General features: G+C 37.4%; 1 protein-coding gene across 1 annotated transcript in view; it reads left to right on the top strand.

The window, feature by feature from the left end:
* The first annotated feature begins 1,482 nt into the window (after positions 1–1,482).
* The window catches only part of LOC128688023 (cytosolic 10-formyltetrahydrofolate dehydrogenase-like), a 61,971-nt gene continuing 44,861 nt past the window's right edge, over positions 1,483–18,592 (top strand). The window contains exons 1-4 of the mRNA XM_070089059.1: positions 1,483–1,650; positions 3,916–4,067; positions 4,570–4,652; positions 5,107–5,272. Coding sequence (XP_069945160.1) covers positions 1,524–1,650; positions 3,916–4,067; positions 4,570–4,652; positions 5,107–5,272 — 528 coding nt within the window. The 5' untranslated portion in view covers positions 1,483–1,523. The remainder of the gene's footprint in view (positions 1,651–3,915; positions 4,068–4,569; positions 4,653–5,106; positions 5,273–18,592) is intronic.

Genomic DNA, 18,592 nt, shown 5'->3' with positions numbered 1-18,592 from the left:
GAGAATTTGTAGTTTGGAAATTAGGAGAAGGTGTGGGATTACCAAAACTATTATCCAGAGGACTGAGGAGGGGCTGTTGAGCTGGTTCGGACATGTAGAGAGAATGGAACAAAACAGAATGACTTCAAGTGTGTATAAATCTGTAGTGGAGGGAAGGCGGGGTAGGGGGTCGGCCTAGGAAGGGTTGGAGGGAGAGGGTAAAGGAGGTTTTGTATGTGAGGGCTTGGACTTCCAGCAAGCGTGCATGAGCGCATTTGATAGGAGTGAATGGAGACAAATGGTTGTTAATACTTGATGCGCTGTTGGAGTGTGAGCAAAGTAAGATTTGCGAAGGGCTTCAGGGAAACCGGCAGGCCTGACTTGAGTCCTGGAGATGGGAAGTACAGTGTCTACAGTCTGAAGGAGGGGTGTTAATGTTGCAATTTTATAACTGTAGTGTAAAGCACCCCTCTGGCAAGACAGTGATAGAGTGAATGATGAAAGTTTTTCTTTTTCGGGCCACCCTGCCTTGGTGGGAATCAGCCGATGTGTTTATGAATAAAAAATAATCTTCACAGCCTCCAGGATTCCCCTCATTGCAGTATTTAAATCTCATGCCATACACTCATAGGAAAGGGTTGGTACCACTACATTTTGTTAATTTTTTTCTCTCCATGGATACCACAAAACTTCATTTTTTTTTTTTTGTCTCTTCTGTGCTATGGTTCAACTTATTTTTCATAGACCTGTCTGCCAACATATTCAATCTCAAATATCTAAATATTTTTGCCTTCGTACACCCTCCTAATCTGATATCCATGTTTCATTGCCAAAACTTTTTGTTTCTCAACATCTTGCTCTTTTCTGTGTTCACTTTTAATTTCCTTCTTGTACACATTAACCTGAACTTTCCACCAGCCTTTACAACTTCTCTTCAGGATATCCCAAAAAAAACTGTCACTGTCAGAGAGCAAGCATGGCAACTCCCACTATTGAATATATACAATACAAAGAAGATGAATAAGATGTGTGCAAAAGTGAACCGTTTATACATACCACAATGCCTTAATCCCTTTCATTCTGTCCATTGACTCTTGCAATTCTCCATATTTGTCTCTGGCTGTTCCTTATTCTTACCCAGTATTATTCCTCACTTCCTTCTTTTTCATATCAACATATAACAGCTCAAAATATTCTCTCCATCATGCCAGTACACATCTCTCCTGATTTAACATCTCTCATTTTTAACTTTCAAGTCCATTTTCTCCCCATTCTTTCTTTTATTAATCTCTCCCCAAGATTTTCTTATTCTCAACAAAATTTGCTATAAAAACTTGCTCATTCTTTGACTTGTTTTACATAATACATTCTAAAATAATTTATATTTATGTAGTTGATTAATTCATGTGGCAATTAATATACAAGTCTAGAAATAGCCTAATTATATATGCACTAGGGTATTATTCTTAGATATAACATTGGATAAGCTAATGTGTGTAACACCTACTATTCCTCTTGTGTTTTTCCAGAGCTTACTGGATAGGATGAGGGTTGCTATCATTGGCCAGTCGATGTTCGCAGGGGAGGTGTACAAGCAGCTGATGAAGGATGGACACAAAGTTGTGGGTGTGTTCACTGTCCCTGACCAGGGCACCCGAGAAGATCCCCTTGGTAACTATACTTATTATCATAAAAATGCTGTTAACTCATATGGGTCATTCCACACTTTGTTTTAGTGATTTTCTTCTCTTATGGAACATTATAGGAAGATTCCCTTAGTAACATCAGTTTTTCTTAATTACAAAATAGAGATTTTCCTTTAATAATGTAAAATATCTAGAAAGATTCTTTCTATAAAACAAAAGCTTTATTTTTTTTAAATCATATTTAGGTCCATTCATTTAGCTGTGCTCATTGCCAGAAGGTACTATATAGGAAGGCCTCGCTTTACAGCATTTCGCTAATACAGCGATTTTCAATTACATACATGTTTATCCATTCTTTATTTATTCAGGCTATCTGCAATAAATATATTCTTTTTTCTTTCAACGTACCAGCCATATCCCACTGAGGTGGGGTGGCCCAAATGGATAAACGAAAGTTTCTCCTTTTATATTTAGTAATATATACAGGAGAAGGGGTTCAGCCCCTTGCTCCCGGCATTTTAGTCGCCTCTTACGACACGCATGGCTTACGGATGAAGAATTCTATTCCACTTCCCCATGGATAAATAAATATATTCATCACACACTGTAAGCTAAGTACAAAAATATTTTAAGGTCAGTAAGAATAATCACTAAATCCCATCCCTGGCAACACACCCCCCCACTCTTCATAGATCTAAACTTACTCCCTGTTCAGAACATCCACACTTACTACTATGCAATCTATATCTACAGGACCTTAAATTCCAGTATTAACCTTGACCTAAAATGCTTTCTTGATAGTTGTGACAGGATCCACAGGCATAACACCAGACACAAACATCTCTGACATTCCCCGTGTTCGACTAAACCTTTACAAAAATTCAATGTATTTCAAAGGACCTAAAATCTGGAACACCCTACCTGAAAACTCTAGAACTGCAGACACATTCATCACTTTCAAAACTACAGTTAGAAAACATCTTATCTCCCTGATCCACCCCGACAACTAACTACATGATAACCACCTGGTGGTTCACAATTACTCACTCACCCACTGACTATAAACCCAGAAATACTAATCTTAATCTTAAAATAATAAATCCTAACTAGTCATAAGTTTGCCTATGATACTCCAATATAGACACCTTGTATTGTGCCAAAACAAAAGCATTCACATTGCTAAACTCACAAATTATGATGTAGTCACTTAGCCTTAATACCATAATCTGTAAGGATTTAGTGTTAAGAATTAATCTAAGTCTGCTCAAAATGCCTAGCCATGCTAGGTGTCCTAGTGGGCCCCTCTGTAATTAGTATTTTATAACATGTAAACCACACAATACCCAAAACCTGTAAACCCCACATTGTAACCCTTATAGACAATAAACTTTAATTGAATTGAATTTGTTTTTCTTTTTAGGTCACCCTGCCTCGGTGGAATATGGCCAGTTTGATAAAATAAAAGTAATATGTGTACTGTATATGCACTTTTTAGGCCTTGTTCTATTGCTCACCTCATATAGGATAGTGTAAACATCTCAGGTTTTTAAGTGTATTTGAAAGTGACAAAAGGTTGTGTTTCACTTTACGGTGGTAGCTCGAAACCTAACCTGCTGTATAAGCAGGTTCTTCCTTTATAGAAATATGTATTCACTGGAAATTTAAAACTCCACAAAAAATTAGGATTGATTGAGACCTAAGATTAAGCTTTTACTACTAAATAATGCATGGGATGTCCCCATTAACACGGTATTCCTTCTTAAATTACATTTAAGTTATTATGCCTGGATCTTTGTGGTTTGTATGATTTGTGCATTTCTGAAATTTCCATGCTTTTTAGTGCAGTCCTTGCACTTTCTGAGAACCTGAGTGTGCAATATGTTTTCATCATCCTTCATAATCATCCTTATCTGATACTATTTTGTTCAAGATACCATTGCATATACCTGTACTATATTTTTTTTCTTTTGAGTCACATGGCCTATGCATATATCTTACTTGCCCAATTTTCTAAGTTAATACAACTTGAGGCATCAGACTTGAAAGGGCAACAATCCATATTATATTCTTTTACATACTATATGAGCTCTAATTTAGCTTTAATATAACTAGGCATTAATAGCTCCCCATAGTACAAGGGCATCTTTTCTTTATGAATGCTTTCTGTAATAAATAGTATAAAGAAACTTCTGGTAATACAGATTGTAAAGTGCTAACTTGTACACAATGCATTCATACCTCGTTTCCAAGTACTCTATTGCTATCATATACTAATGTTTCTTTAACACAGCATCAATGGCAGCTGCTGATGATGTTAAAGTTTTCAAATTCAAGTCTTGGAGAAAGAAAGGTGTAATTCTTCCAGAAGTATTAGAACAGTACTTGTCAGTAGACCCTGAACTCAACGTGATGCCTTTCTGCAGTCAGTTTATTCCTATGGAGGTATGTTTCTAGCTTGTGTATAATACACAAACAGTTTGCAGTTTGAGCACAGTGAAAGTGAAATATATTCTGGGCACTTTCATGTTCTATCAGTCATATTCTTTAAGACAGACAATTCATTATTTTTTTTTACACTTTCAATCAACTTCATAATCTTCAAATTGTGGGTTAGTTGTGGATTGTTCCAGCAACAATATTTTGACTTTAGTTCTTTATTGTGGTCAAATTGCACTTTTGTTATTTTGTACAGTATTAGAAAATTTGAATTCATTGCATTTAGTTAGAATTTTTAGAGCCTATTACAATAATTGTTATTGTACAGTAAACGATATTGACGCTGCTAGGTTTCCATCCCTGCTATCGTAGTGTAAATTTATTTACCCATAACATTGTAGTTATATTTATTTGGTTATGGTGTATGTCTTAGTTATTGTGTTTGTGGGTCACTGGTACATATGTTGCTTAGAAGGTACAATACATTTAGCAATTTTGTGATCTGCAGGTAATCAACCATCCCAAGAACAAATCTATTTGCTACCACCCATCCATCCTGCCTCGCCATCGTGGTGCATCTTCTATAAACTGGTAAACATGGTCTCATGCCAAGCATATTAACTAATTGCTTTCTCTTTAAGCTTCAGTGTGATAATTACTTCTATTCCCAGTTTATTAATTACCTCTAAAATGTATAAATTATTTATGCTTTTCTTCATCTTTAATGTATAGCATATGATCAGTCCTGGCAGTAGTCTATACATTATTTTGAATTAAAAACTTGCGTACCATATTTCCAAGGTATAGGGGATACCTTGATATTGGTGAAGTGCTTTTGATGTGAGGAGTTCTAGCTATTCTTACCTTAGATGACCTTTTACTTTTCATATGGGTTTAGTGCTTCCTCATGATTTTAGTAATTGTGATATCAGTCACCCTGTGTGTGTCATGCTATATCATTGTCATTGACAAGGAACTGTACTTAAATTTTATTAAAGTGTGATATAATTTTTATCTGCATTTACATTGATTGTATTATTTGCAGGACCCTGATGTGTGGAGATAAAAAAGGAGGATTTTCTATATTTTGGGCTGATGATGGTCTGGATACTGGACCTATTCTTCTACAGAGGGAGGTGGACATTGATCCTAATGACACAGTAGACACACTTTACAACAGATTCATGTACCCAGAGGGCATTAAAGCAATGGTGAGATATTAACTTTATTTATAACTTGCCCACAAATTGGAAATGAAAGAGGCACCATTTTGGTGTTTTCAATTCAATTCGTACCATACCCAGTATTGTATATTTTATTTATCCTCTCTATGCTTTACTCAACAATACATAAACTTATTTTTATAAGCTTATGTATTGAGGTGTAAGCTTATTCTTTTTGCATCTCAGCTTTGTCGATGTACACTTGGTGAACTGCTGTTTTCTTTTGAACAACAATTTTGTTTTTATTGTAGGGCTCTGGTGGCTAAAGCTCTCGCTTCACACAGTGAGGGTCTGGGTTCGATTCCCAGCCAGGGCGTGTTTCTTTACACCTGTTGTCTATGCTCACCCATCAGTAAAATGGGTACTTGGGTGTTAGTCGACTGGTGTGGATCGCATCCTGGGACACTGACCTAATTTGCCCGAAATGCTCAGCATAAGGGGCTTTCTATATGGTAGTATGCCATTGATGTCAACTAGGCCTGTATAACTTTTACATGTGCTTGTAGTAAATAAAATTATTATTTATTACTATTATTATTATTATTATTATTATTATTATTATTATTATTATTAGGGAGCAAAGCTTTTGTTAAGGAAAGTGTTCTGTGAGGTAGGGAGAGAATTCTCTGGGGTAGGGGAGAACAGGGGCATTGTAAGGGGGGGCGCAGGGGAGGCGGGCCACCCTGGGTGACACCATTTAAGGGGTGACACCATAGAGCCTCTAAAGAAGGTAACACTAATGACCAAAACCATACTGCAGCAACCTAAGAGAAAAATCCTTCGTTTTTATATAGCCTATTATAGGACTGCAGAATACAAATAGGCCTATATAGGAAAAATAATTGATTTTGATGTGATAGATGATTTTGCAGGATTGAAGGCAAGGAAATGAAATATCAGATTCTTTGAGATGTTACCTGTACTCAAGGTTAAATTGGAACTAGTTTTTTTCTTTATTTTTCAAATCAAATCAAGGTTTATTCTCTATAAGGATTACAATGCAGGGTTTACAGATTTTGGTTATTGTGTGGTTTACATGTAGTAAAATACTAAATACAGAGGGGGCCACTAGAACACCTAGCATGGCTAGGCATTTCGGGCAAACTTAGATTAGTTCTTAACCCTAAATTATAACAAATTGTGGAGTAAGTTGACTAAATACTAAGTGACAAATACTAGTTTGTGAGTTTAGCAATGTGAATGCTTTTGTTTTGGCACAATACATAGTTTCTATATTGGAGTATCACAGGCAAACTTATGACTAGTTAGGAATCACTATTTTAAGATTAGGATACATATTTCTGTGCTTATAGTCAAATGGGTGAGTGAGCGAGTATAAATGTGGACCACCAGGTGGTTTTTATGTAGTTAGTTGATGGGGTGTATCAGGGAGATAAGATGTTTTCTAACAGTAGTTTTGAAGGTGATAAATGTGTCTGCTGTTCTAGAGTTTTCAGGTAGTGTTTTCCAGATTTTAGGGCCTTTGACATACATTGAGTTTTTGTAAAGGTTTAGTCGGACACGGGGAATGTCAAGAGATGTTTGAGTCTGGTGTTGTGCCTGTCGGTCCTGTCACAACTACCAAGAAAGCATTTTAGGTCAAGGTTAATATTGAAATTTAAGGTCCTGTATATGTAGATTGCACAGTAGTAAGTGTGGATGTTCTGAACAGGGAGTAATTTTAGATCTTTGAAGAGTGGGAGGGTGTGTTGCCAGAGATGGGAATTAGTGATTATTCTTATTGCAGCTTTTTGTTGAGTTGTTATTGGCTTTAGGTGTATTGCTGCAGTTGATCCCCAAGCACAAATAGCATGGGTGAGGTATGGATAAATGAGTGAATGGTATAGTGTGAGAAGCGCATTTTGTGGCACGTAGTATCGCATCTTGGAGAGGATCCCAACTGTTTTGGATACTTTTTTTGATATGTGTTGGATATGGGTGCTGAAATTCAGGTTGTCGAGGTATAGGCCTAGAAATTTGCCCTCATTATGTCTGGCAATTAGAGTGTTGTCGATCTTAATATTAAGTTGTGCAGCACCTGCTCTGCTACCAAACATAATATACATGTAGTAGGTTTTGTCAGTGTTAAGTGTAAGTTTATTGGCTGTCATCCAAGTTGATATTTTGAGCAGCTCCTCATTAACAATGGTGTTGAGGGTGGCAAGATTAGGGTGAGAGATGACATAAGTTGTGTTGTCAGCAAATAGAATGGGTTTCAGGTGTTGGGGTACGTTTGGAAGATCATTGGTGTAAATGAGGAAGAGCACGGGTCCAAGGACACTTCCCTGCAGAACTCCAGTATCAAGTGGCCGTGTTGATGATGCTGTGTCTTTAATGGTGACATACTGATACCTATTAGTAAGGTAGGATTTGAAATATGCAAATGCATGGCCTCTTATACCATAATGGTCAAGTTTGTGGAGTAGGATGCCATGGTCTGCTGTGTCAAAAGCTTTTCTTAGGTCAATAAAAATTCCTAGCGGATATTCCTTATTTTCCATTGCTGTGTAAAGCAGATCTAGCATTTTTACAATTGCATCATTAGTGCTTTTATTTTTCCTGATTGCAAATTGGCAGGGGTTGAGTATGTTTTGTGCCGTTATAAATGAATACATTCTCCTGTGCATGAGTTTCTCAAAGATTTTGGATAGCAATGGTAAGTTTGATATTGGCCTATAGTTGTTTACATCTGTAGGGTCACCACCTTTATGTATTGGTATAACCCTTGCTGTCTTGAGTAGTTTCGGGAATTTGCTAGTTTCTAGTGACTTGTTAAAAGGTAATGAAATAGCATGCGAAAGGACATGGGCCGCTCGCTTGTACAATAATGGTGGGACATGAGACAGGTTCCCTGAGTTATTTTTAAGTGACTTTATAATCTCAGTGACTTCGGTGGGTTCAGTTGGAACAAGATAGAAGGAATTTGGGAAATTCCCATCTAGATAGTCCCTGGGATGTGTGTTGGTACATGGGATTTTACTGGCAAGATTAGATCCTATGGTTGAGAAGTAGTAGTTTATCTTGTTAGCTGTTTCAGTGGGATGCAGTGGTGTTTCATAAGGTTTAGTTAGGACAATATTCATGTTTTTTTTTCAGTTTGTGGGTGCCCAGAATCTGAGTGTGTTTTCCAGGTCTTTTTTATGTCTCCTCTTGTGTTAGTGAATCTGCTGGAGTAGTACAGCTGTTTGGCTTTCTTTATTACTTTGGTGAGAACTGATGACTAGTGTTTAAGAATATATTTATGTATTAAGCCCTGTCTGTATTGCTTTTCATATTGGTGTTTCTTATCAATGGATTTCAGAATGCTGCTGGTTAGCCATGGGCAACCAAACCGTTTATTCGTGATCTGTTTCATTTTAATAGGACAATGTTTGTTGTATAGTCTAAGTAATTTGTTAAGAAAAATGCTTGTCCAATCGTCAGTACCATTGGCCTTGGAGAATTCTGTAGGCCAGTCAACAGTCTCTAGGTCTGCTGTGAACTTCCTTATTGAGGCCTCGTCATGGAGTCTAAATGAAACTTTGTTGTATTCCAGTGGTGGTTTACTAATGTTTGTTAAGAGGAAGGTAGGGTAGTGGTCTGTAGTGCTATCTGTGATTATCCCTGATTTAAGGGGGGCTAGTATATTGGTCCATATGTGGTCTATTATGGTTGCACTTGTCTCAGTGAGCCTGGTTGGTTTAGTTAATGTTGGTATGAGAAGTGTGTTGTTCATATTGTTGATGAAATCAGTTACAGGCTGATCATATAGTAGGCCAGGGTTGATATTGAAGTCTCCAGCTAAGAGAAGGTGGTGCTTGTTAATTTGTCTGTTAGTTATTAGTGCCTTTAATTTCTCACTGAAATTTGGGATGTTTGTGTGGGGTATCCTGCAAATGGCACCGATTGTTATAGGTGTCTTAAGGTTTTTTTACAGTAAAATTAGCAAAAATGTATTCCCCATATTCATCACTAAAGCAAGTGGTGCTAATACAAGATAGTTGATTAGAGTAATAGATTGCAATACCACCCCCAACTTGGTATGGTCTGCAGTTCAAGTTTTTTTTTTTATTGTTGAAGATGAATAAATGTAGGATCTGTTGCCTATACTTAAAGTGGTATTTGAGTTTGTTTCCTCAATATTGCTATGATTATTTATTTTATCATTAATAAAGTTTGGTTTATGGCCTTTAAATGTTCTCATTGCTAAACATTAGTCACTTGGCATGCAGCAGTGATGTAACTGGAGTTTACTACCCCCTATCTCCCCACCCTTGGATTTCATGGGGGTGACACCAAAGATGCCACCCCAGGTGACATCAAAGATTCCACCCCAAGTGACACCAAAGATTCCGCCCTGGGGATTTTCTTTCTTTTTGGGTCACCCTGCCTCGGTGGGAGAGTGCCCACTTGTTGAAAAAAAAAAAAACTATCCACTCTCATATGCAAGTCTCACTCAAATCCAACCCTTCACTCATGTATTTCTTTTCTTTCAACACATCAGCCATATCCCACCTAGGCAGGATGGCCAAAAAAGAAAAACGAAAGTTTCTCTTAAATTTAGTAATTTATACGGGAGAAGGGGCTACTAGCCCCTTGCTCCTGGCATTTTAGTCACCTCTTACAACACGCATGGCTTACGGAGGAAGAATTCTGTTCCACTTCCCCATGGAGATAAGAGGAAATAAACAAGAACAAGAACTAGAAAGAAAATAGAAGAATACCTAGAGGGGTGTGTATATATATGCTTATACATGTATGTGTAGTGTGACCTAAGTGCAAGTAGAAGTAGCAAGACATACCTGAAATCTTGCATGTTTATGAGACAGACAAGACACCAGCAATCCTACCATCATGTAAAACAATTACAGGTTTTTGTTGTACACTCACTTGGTAGGGCAGTAGTACCTCCCTGGGCGGTTGCTGTTTACCAACCTACTACCTAGGACTCGTGTATTTATCCAACCTAAATTGGAAACTACCCAAGGTTTTAACCTCGATAACCCAACTAGGTAGACTGTTCCACTCTTCAACTACCCTATTTCCAAACCAATACTTTCCTATAACCTTTCTAAATCTAAACTTGTCTAATTTGAATCCATTACTGTGGGTTCTCACTTGGAGAGAGATCCTCACGACCTTATTTATATCCCCTTTATTAATACCTATCTTCCACTTATACACTTTGATCATGTCTCCCCTCATTCTTCGTCTAACAAGTGAATATAATTTAAGGGTCTTCAATCTTTCTTCATAAGGAAGATTTCTAATGCTATGTATTAATTTAGTCATTCTATGCTGAATGTTTTCTAACAAATTTGTCCATTCTGTAATATGGAGACCAGAACTGAGCTGCATAATCTAGGTGATGCCTTACTAATGATGTATAAAGCTGTAATATAGCCGCTGAACTTCTGTTGCTTACACTTCTTGATATAAATCCCAGTAATCTGTTTGCCTTAAAGAGGCTTAGGGAGAGTGTTCTGTTGGATAAGAAGTATGAGTGTTTTGTTGGATATGGAGAGTTCTTATGGGTAGGGGGAGGGAGAGTTCTGCTGGGTAGGGAGGAGACTATTCTGCTGAGTAGGAAGACCATTCTGCTGGGTAGGGGATGGGGCAAGAAAATTCTCTTTGGATATGGAGGGAGGGAGTGAGTTCAGACTAAGAGCTGTAATCCTATTTCAGTTCATTTCAAAGCCCATCTCTATTTAAGGTATACTGACACATCCCAAGATGCAACCCACAACAGTTGACTAATGCCCAGGTATCTACTTCCTGCTAAATGAAAAGGGGCAGCAAGTGCTAGTGTTGTGGATGGGTTTGCGAAAAGTAATGTAGGCAGTTAAAGAAATGCACAACTGCTCTGCCTAGGCTTTATTAAATAGAAAGTGGTATGTCATCTGCCAGCATAACTAGTCTCTGATGTCTACATCATAATTGCACAAACCCACAAGGCAGTGCTGGACTGTTACATTCCTGTGTCATGATACTAGGTAATGGTTTCCTACTCGCATACTATTGACATGACATACCACTGACACGAGTAAACATGTCCAATGTTGTCACCCATGTTGGGGATTAAACCAGCAAATAATAGAGCCAACAAGATTGGAGAATACACTGGACCTCATCTTCACTAACAATGATGATCTCATACAAAATATTACCATATCAAAAAAATATACTCAGATCACAACTTAGTAGAGGTTTAGACATGTATGCATGGGGCACCACACCACCAAAATGTGATCAGCCACAAGGAAGCCTTCACCAAATTCAACTTCAGTAACAAAAACATAAGGTGTGACCAAGTCCACCAGGTCCTAATTGATATAAACTGGGAAGATATCGTAAGCAACACAGATCCAGACCTGTGTCTAGAAAATATTAACTGTGGCACTCAAGGTATGCTCAAAGCATATTCCTTTATGGAAAAGGAAGAGAAGATGTAAACTACAAGAGAAAGGCACTCCCTATACAGGCAAAGGTGAAGAATAATAGAGTGGCTAAAAGAGGCCAATTAATAAGTGTAATGGAGAGAATTGCAGATTGGAAGAATTACAGGTTTGGGAGAGTTACAGAGTAAGTATGTATTGTTTATAATGTTTTACATATATTCATGACATTGAGAATATTCATTTATAGTTTTTACATATTTAGTTGATGCTGGAATATGTTAGGGAGATGAAATGCTTTTTAATGGCAGTTTTGAAGATGTTGGCCGAGTCAGTTGTTCTGGAGTTTTCTGGCAAAGAGTTCCAGATTCTGGGCCCTTTTATGCACATTGAATTTTTGAAGAGACTTAACAAGGAACAGGGAATGTCAGAGATTTTTCTGCCTAGTATTATGTATATGGTGCTGCTGTTTGTTTTTTTAATTCATTCTTTGATTATTATATTCACTTGCTCCTTTATTTTAGCTGTAAATATCTACCGCAGTTCATAAGCTCACATTTGTTAAAATAATTAAGGTGCTACTCAGATCCCAAAGTGTATAACTGAATTAAGTCTAGTTGTAGATTCAGTATAACTCTTATATTATTTTACTCAGAAAATCTAGTTTGTAAAATTACATTCATCCTATGATTACAGGCATAGATCCTGATGTAAACTTTTTACTAAATGAATTACACGAATCAAACAGCAACTGTAATTACTATACAGCAGACCAAGCAAAGACATTACTCAGTGCAAACAATAACATAACCATCTTTAGCTACAATGTCAGATCCTTGAGCAAACATTATGACCACCTTACTGCATTACTCAATTCCCTTCATTCCAATATATCAGTCATCACACTCACAGAAACCTGGCTTAAGCCTGATATTACAGATGTCTATGCCATTCCTGGCTATATGATCATACACAACTGTAGAACAGACCAGCAAGGGGAGGAACAGCTATATACTACTGAAATCAACTTGAATGTATCAATAAATCTTGCACAAGGGATGAACATGGAGAATATATCATAGCCAAATTTAAATCAAAAGACCTGCAAAAAACCCTCAGTTATAAACATCTACAGAGTACCACAGTCAAACTTTAGTGAAAAACTAGGAAACATGATTACTGATACACACATGAATAAAGACCACCTGGTACTAACAGGTGATTTCAACATTAACATACTACACGACCAGGACCCACAAGTAACCGAATTCACAAACACTATGAGCAACTGCCTGTTGCTACCAATAATAACTAAACCTACAAGAATCACCGAGACAAGCATCTCCTTAATAGACCACATCTGGACAAACACCATATCCCCTTTAAAATCAGGCATAATCACAGATAACACTAGAGACCACTACCCAACCTTTCTCATAACTAATCTGGGCAAATTGCCACAAGACATTACTAAAGTAACCTTCAGACTACATAACAAGACAGCTGTTAACAACTTTATAGCACCTATGAATAACATCGATTGGCAAAATGAGCTCAAAACATATACAGTGGAACCTCAAATTTCGAACTTAATCCGTTCCAGGAGCTAGTTCTAAATTCGAAAAGTCTGAAATTCGAAGCAGTATTTCCCATAAGAAATAATGGAAATAAAATTAATCCGTTCCAGAAACCCAAAAATATTCACAAAAAATACATTTTATAGAGATTAATTACAGTTTTACATACACACAACAAATGCTATAGTCTTTAATTATGTATAGTAATATAAAATCCTAGGTAGTAGGTTGATAAACAGCAACCGCTCAGGGAGGTACTACCGTCCTGCCAAGTGAGTGTACAACGAAAACCTGTAATTGTTTTACATGATGGTAGGATTGCTGGTGTCTTTTGTCTGTCTCATAAACATGCAAAAATTCAGGTGTCTTGCTACTTCTACTTGCACTTAGGTCACACTACACATATATGTACAAGCATATACAGTGGACCCCCGGTTAACGATATTTTTTCACTCCAGAAGTATGTTCAGGTGCCAGTACTGACCGAATTTATTCCCATAAGGAATATTGTGAAGTAGATTAGTCCATTTCAGACCCCCAAACATACACGTACAAACGCACTTACATAAATACACTTACATAATTGGTCGCATTCGGAGGTAATCGTTATGCGGGGGTCCACTGTATATACACACCCCTCTGGGTATTCTTCTGTTTTCTTTCTAGTTCTTCTTCTTGTTTATTTCCTCTTATCTCCATGGGGAAGTGGAGCAGAATTCTTGCTCCGTAAGCCATGCGTGTTGTAAGAGGCGACTAAAATGCCGGGAGCAAGGGGCTAGTAACCCCTTCTCCCGTATAAATTACTAAATTTAAAAGAGAAACTTTCGTTTTTCTTTTTGGGCCACCCCGCCTTGGTGGGATATGGCCGGTGTGTTGAAAGAAAGAAAGAGTAATATAAAATAACATTTTTACTTACCTTTATTGAAGATTGGTGATTGGCATCTGGAAGTTAGGGAGGAGGGGGGAGTTGGGGTTATTGTTTGGAAGGAGAATCTCCCTCCATGAGGACTTCCGGTATCAAAGCCCTCTCTGGGGTTGCTTCCCTTCTCTGTATTTTAATGCCACTAGGACCAGCTTGAGTCATTGGACCCCAGTCTCACAAAATAACTGTCTACAGTCCTCTGTTTGTCTCGCAAAATAACTCCACAGTCGTCTGTTTCTGTCTCACAAAATAACTATCCACAGTTGTCTGTTTGTCTCACAAAATAATTGTCCACAATCGTCTGTCTCACAAAATAACTCCACAGTTGTCTGTTTGTCTCACAAAATAACTGTCCACAATCGTCTGTTTCTCATAAAATAACTCCACAGTCGTCTGTTTGTCTCGCAAAATAACTGTCCACAGTCGTCTGTTTCTCACAAAATGTCTACAGTCGTCTGTTTCTCACAAAATAACTCCACAGTTGTCTGTTTGTCTCACAAAATAACTGTCCACAGTCGTCTCTTTCTGTCTCACAAAATAACTGTCCACAGTCCTCTGTACATCCTGGCAAGCTCAACAAGTCTCACTCCAATCTCATACTTCTGTATTATTTCCTTCTTCACATCTATGGTGTTTCTCACTTTCTTTACCACAGGGGTACCGCTAGCAAGTTTCTTTGGGCCCATGGCAGCTTATTTCACAGCCCCACAAGCACTAAACACAATTAAATAATTGTAAAATGTGTGAATGAGATCGCAGGTTAGTGTTCACTCAAGCATAAACAAAGCTAGACTGCTCACGGCGCCTGCGTGGTGACGCGGACAGAGCGAGCCAGCGGACAAGTCCCGTACCTGGCTGTCCAACAACACAGTTTGTCCGAAAAAATGGTCTTATTTTTGAAACGTTCGATATGTGATGCGTTCGATTTTTGAGGCTCCACTGTACAGACACGAATGAATGTATAATTTTTTTTTTTTTCAACAAGTCGGCCGTCTCCCACCGAGGCAGGGTGACCCAAAAAAAGAAAGAAAATCCCCAAAAAGAAAATACTTTCATCATCATTCAACACTTTCACCACACTCACACATTATCACTGTTTTTGCAGAGGTGCTCAGAATACAACAGTTTAGAAGCATATACGTATAAAGATACACAACATATCCCTCCAAACTGCCAATATCCCAAACCCCTCCTTTAAAGTGCAGGCATTGTACTTCCCATTTCCAGGACTCAAGTCTGACACTATGAAAATAAATGTATAAATAATTTTCTAAAAAAAGCCCAATGCCTCTACAACAAACATTGCCCCAAAAAAACAAAGCAGATCTCAGCAAAGAGACTTAATGGTCCCTGGCTAACACCTAGCATCCTCAAATCCATTAACACAAAGCACAAATATGAAAAACAGTATAGAACAGGTCAAATAACTAGAGAAGAGTCTAAACGTTACTCGTCAGCTCTTACCAGCCTGATAAGATCTAAAAATTGTACTCTGAAAATAGATTACTTAACATCAAAGGTGATATGAAAAAAAACCTGGAAAACTCTATATGTAATTCTTGGAACTAAAAAGTAATCCAAAAACAAAACAATCAAACTGACAAAATCAGATGAACCCCTACTCACACTACTGAAACAGCAAACAGACTCTATGTTTTCTTCTCCACCATAGGAAAAAATCTAGCGAACAAAATACCAAGCTCAAACACCCGTCCATGAGACTACCTCATAGGTACTTGCCCAAATATGCTATTCCTAGCTCCAACCAACCCACTAGAAGTCTCGCTCATCATCAACACCCTTAAAAACAAGGCAGGTGACATAACTTGCCTGCTTTTATGTACAAAAAAGCTTCTCAAGTGTTGTCACTAATTATTGCAGCACTCTTTAATAGATCCATTGAATCGTCTACCTTCCCAACAATCCTCAAAATAGCGAGGGTCACTTGAATCCATAAAGGAGGTGACCAAGCTGACTTGAATAACCTTAGATCAATATCTAACTTACCACTGCTCTCTAAAATCTTTGAAAAATTAATTCATAGACGGATCTATTCCTACCTCGTCTCACACAACATATTAAACCCTTGTCAGTTTGGATTCAGGAATAATAAAAGCACAAATGATGTTATCATACACATGCTAGAACTAATATATACTGCACTAGAAAAGAAAGAAGTCCCACTGGGCATTTTCATTGATTTACGCAAAGCTCTTGATACAGTCGACCACGAACTGCTGTACTCCAAATTAACGCACTATGGTATCAGAGGCCACTCCCTCAACTACCTAAAGTCATACCTTAGTAACAGAACGCAATATGTGTATGCAAATGGTGGAAACTCTTCCAACCAACCAATCACAGTAGGAGTCCCACAAGGAAGTGACCTTGGACCACTCCTCTTTCTCATCTACATCAGTGATCTACCGAATGCATCACAGCTACTCAAACCCATATTATTTGCAGATGACACAACATACGTCTTCTCCCACCCAAACCCAGTCATACTGGCAAACGCTGTGCCGAATTGCAGAAAATATCTGCCTGGATGATGACTAATAAACTTACCCTGAATACAGATAAAACATTTCATTCAGTTTGGAAACAAAGCTGCAAATTATCCAATTAACATAACGCTAAATGGATCATCAGTCATAAGACTTACAGAGGGAAAATTCCTAGGTATCCACCTTGAGAGTAGCCTTAAGTTCCAGACACACATACAACAAATCACCAAGAAAATCTCTAAGACTGTAGGTATACTATCAAAGATAAGGTACTATGTTCCACAGTTAGCTCTCCTGGCACTGTACCATTCACTCATATACCCTTACCTCACCTATTGAATTTGTGCATGGGGATCAACAACATTCAATCACCTAAGACCTCTAATAAGCCAGCAAAAGGCAGCGGTCAGAATGATGATAAATTCCCACTCCCACCAGCATACTCCACCAATTTTCAAAAGTCTGAATCTGCTCACCATTAAGAACATCCATACTTATTCATGTGCCTACTACATACACAGAACAATACACGCAAATATAAACTCTCCACTCAAACTTCTCCTCACCAACCTTCGCAGGACACATGACCATAACACAAGACACAGATCTCTTTTTGATATACCTCGTGTCCATATCACACTGTGTAAAAACTATGCACATAAAGAGCCCCAAAATTTGGAATTCATTACCAGAAGATACTAAAGTAACCCGGTCTGAAAATCAATTTAAGACTCTTCTCAAAAGCCACTTAATCATCCTAGACTAAATGCTAAATATGTACTTAGTACACACATACTCACTTATGTTATTCCCACATCATAATTTCAACAACTGCTTTGAACCTTTTATCCATTGTTGACAGGAATATAATTGAATCATTGTTTTCACAAAAGCATTTTGAATCATTGTTTTCTCAGAAGCATTTTTTGAATATTTGAATATATCTTTTGTCTTATATAAATTAGATTCACTTATAATTAATAATCTACTGTACAACTATGATATAATTAATATTCTACTGTACAGCTATGACATAATCCTTAGTGATAAGTAGTCTGTAAGTCAATAATGTTATGTTGGCCCATAATGCCTAAGCATAATAGAGGCTCTCTTTGCATTGCAACCCATTATTGTAAATACAAAATCTCAGTGTACTGTTTGCACAGATGTAAATAAATAAATAAATAAATAAATGGGTCATGTTGTAACTATTAAGAAAATGCTGCAGTTTGGGGTTTATATTTTATTTATTTATTTATTAACAATTTGAGCATACATACAGAGGTACAAAAAAATACAGATAAGAGCAGCATGCCAAAGCCACTTATACTATGCATAGCATTTCGGGCTGGCTTAAAATTAACTAAGCAATGATGAAATCAGTGATAATACATTATTGTAAACAGATAACTATAAAGCACAAATGAGTATTACAAAGACAGGTCATATGATTGCTTGCATTGCTGTACATTCAGTCGTATGGAGTATTCTGTTAGGTAGTGTATTTAAAAAATAATAAAGTTAGATTGGGTTTTAGGTTTAACATTTATGTGATATAATTGTGAGAAATATTCAAGATATACAATTTATAAGGTTCAGTTATTCAGTATTTATTTGGTTTTGGGTGAGTAAGTGATCTTCGAGAAGAGACTTGAATTTATAAACAGGTAGTGTTTCTTTTATATTTACAGGTAATGAATTCCAGATTTTAGGGCCTTTTATGTGCATTGAGTTTTTGCATAGTGTGAGATGGACACGAGGAACATCAAAGAGTGATCTGTGCCTTGTGTTATGGTCATGTGTTCTGTTGAGGTTGGCAAGGAGATGTTTGAGGGGAGGGTTAATATCAGAGTTAAGTGTTCTATGTATGTAATAGATGCAGTAATAAGTATGGATGTTTTGTATGGTGAGTAGGTTGAGTGTTTTGA

Source organism: Cherax quadricarinatus, chromosome 27, assembly GCF_038502225.1.
Source record: "Cherax quadricarinatus isolate ZL_2023a chromosome 27, ASM3850222v1, whole genome shotgun sequence".
NCBI classification, from domain to species: domain Eukaryota; kingdom Metazoa; phylum Arthropoda; class Malacostraca; order Decapoda; family Parastacidae; genus Cherax; species Cherax quadricarinatus.
The sequence above is the reverse complement of the archived record's forward strand: the minus strand, read 5'-3'. Positions and strand labels throughout refer to the sequence as shown.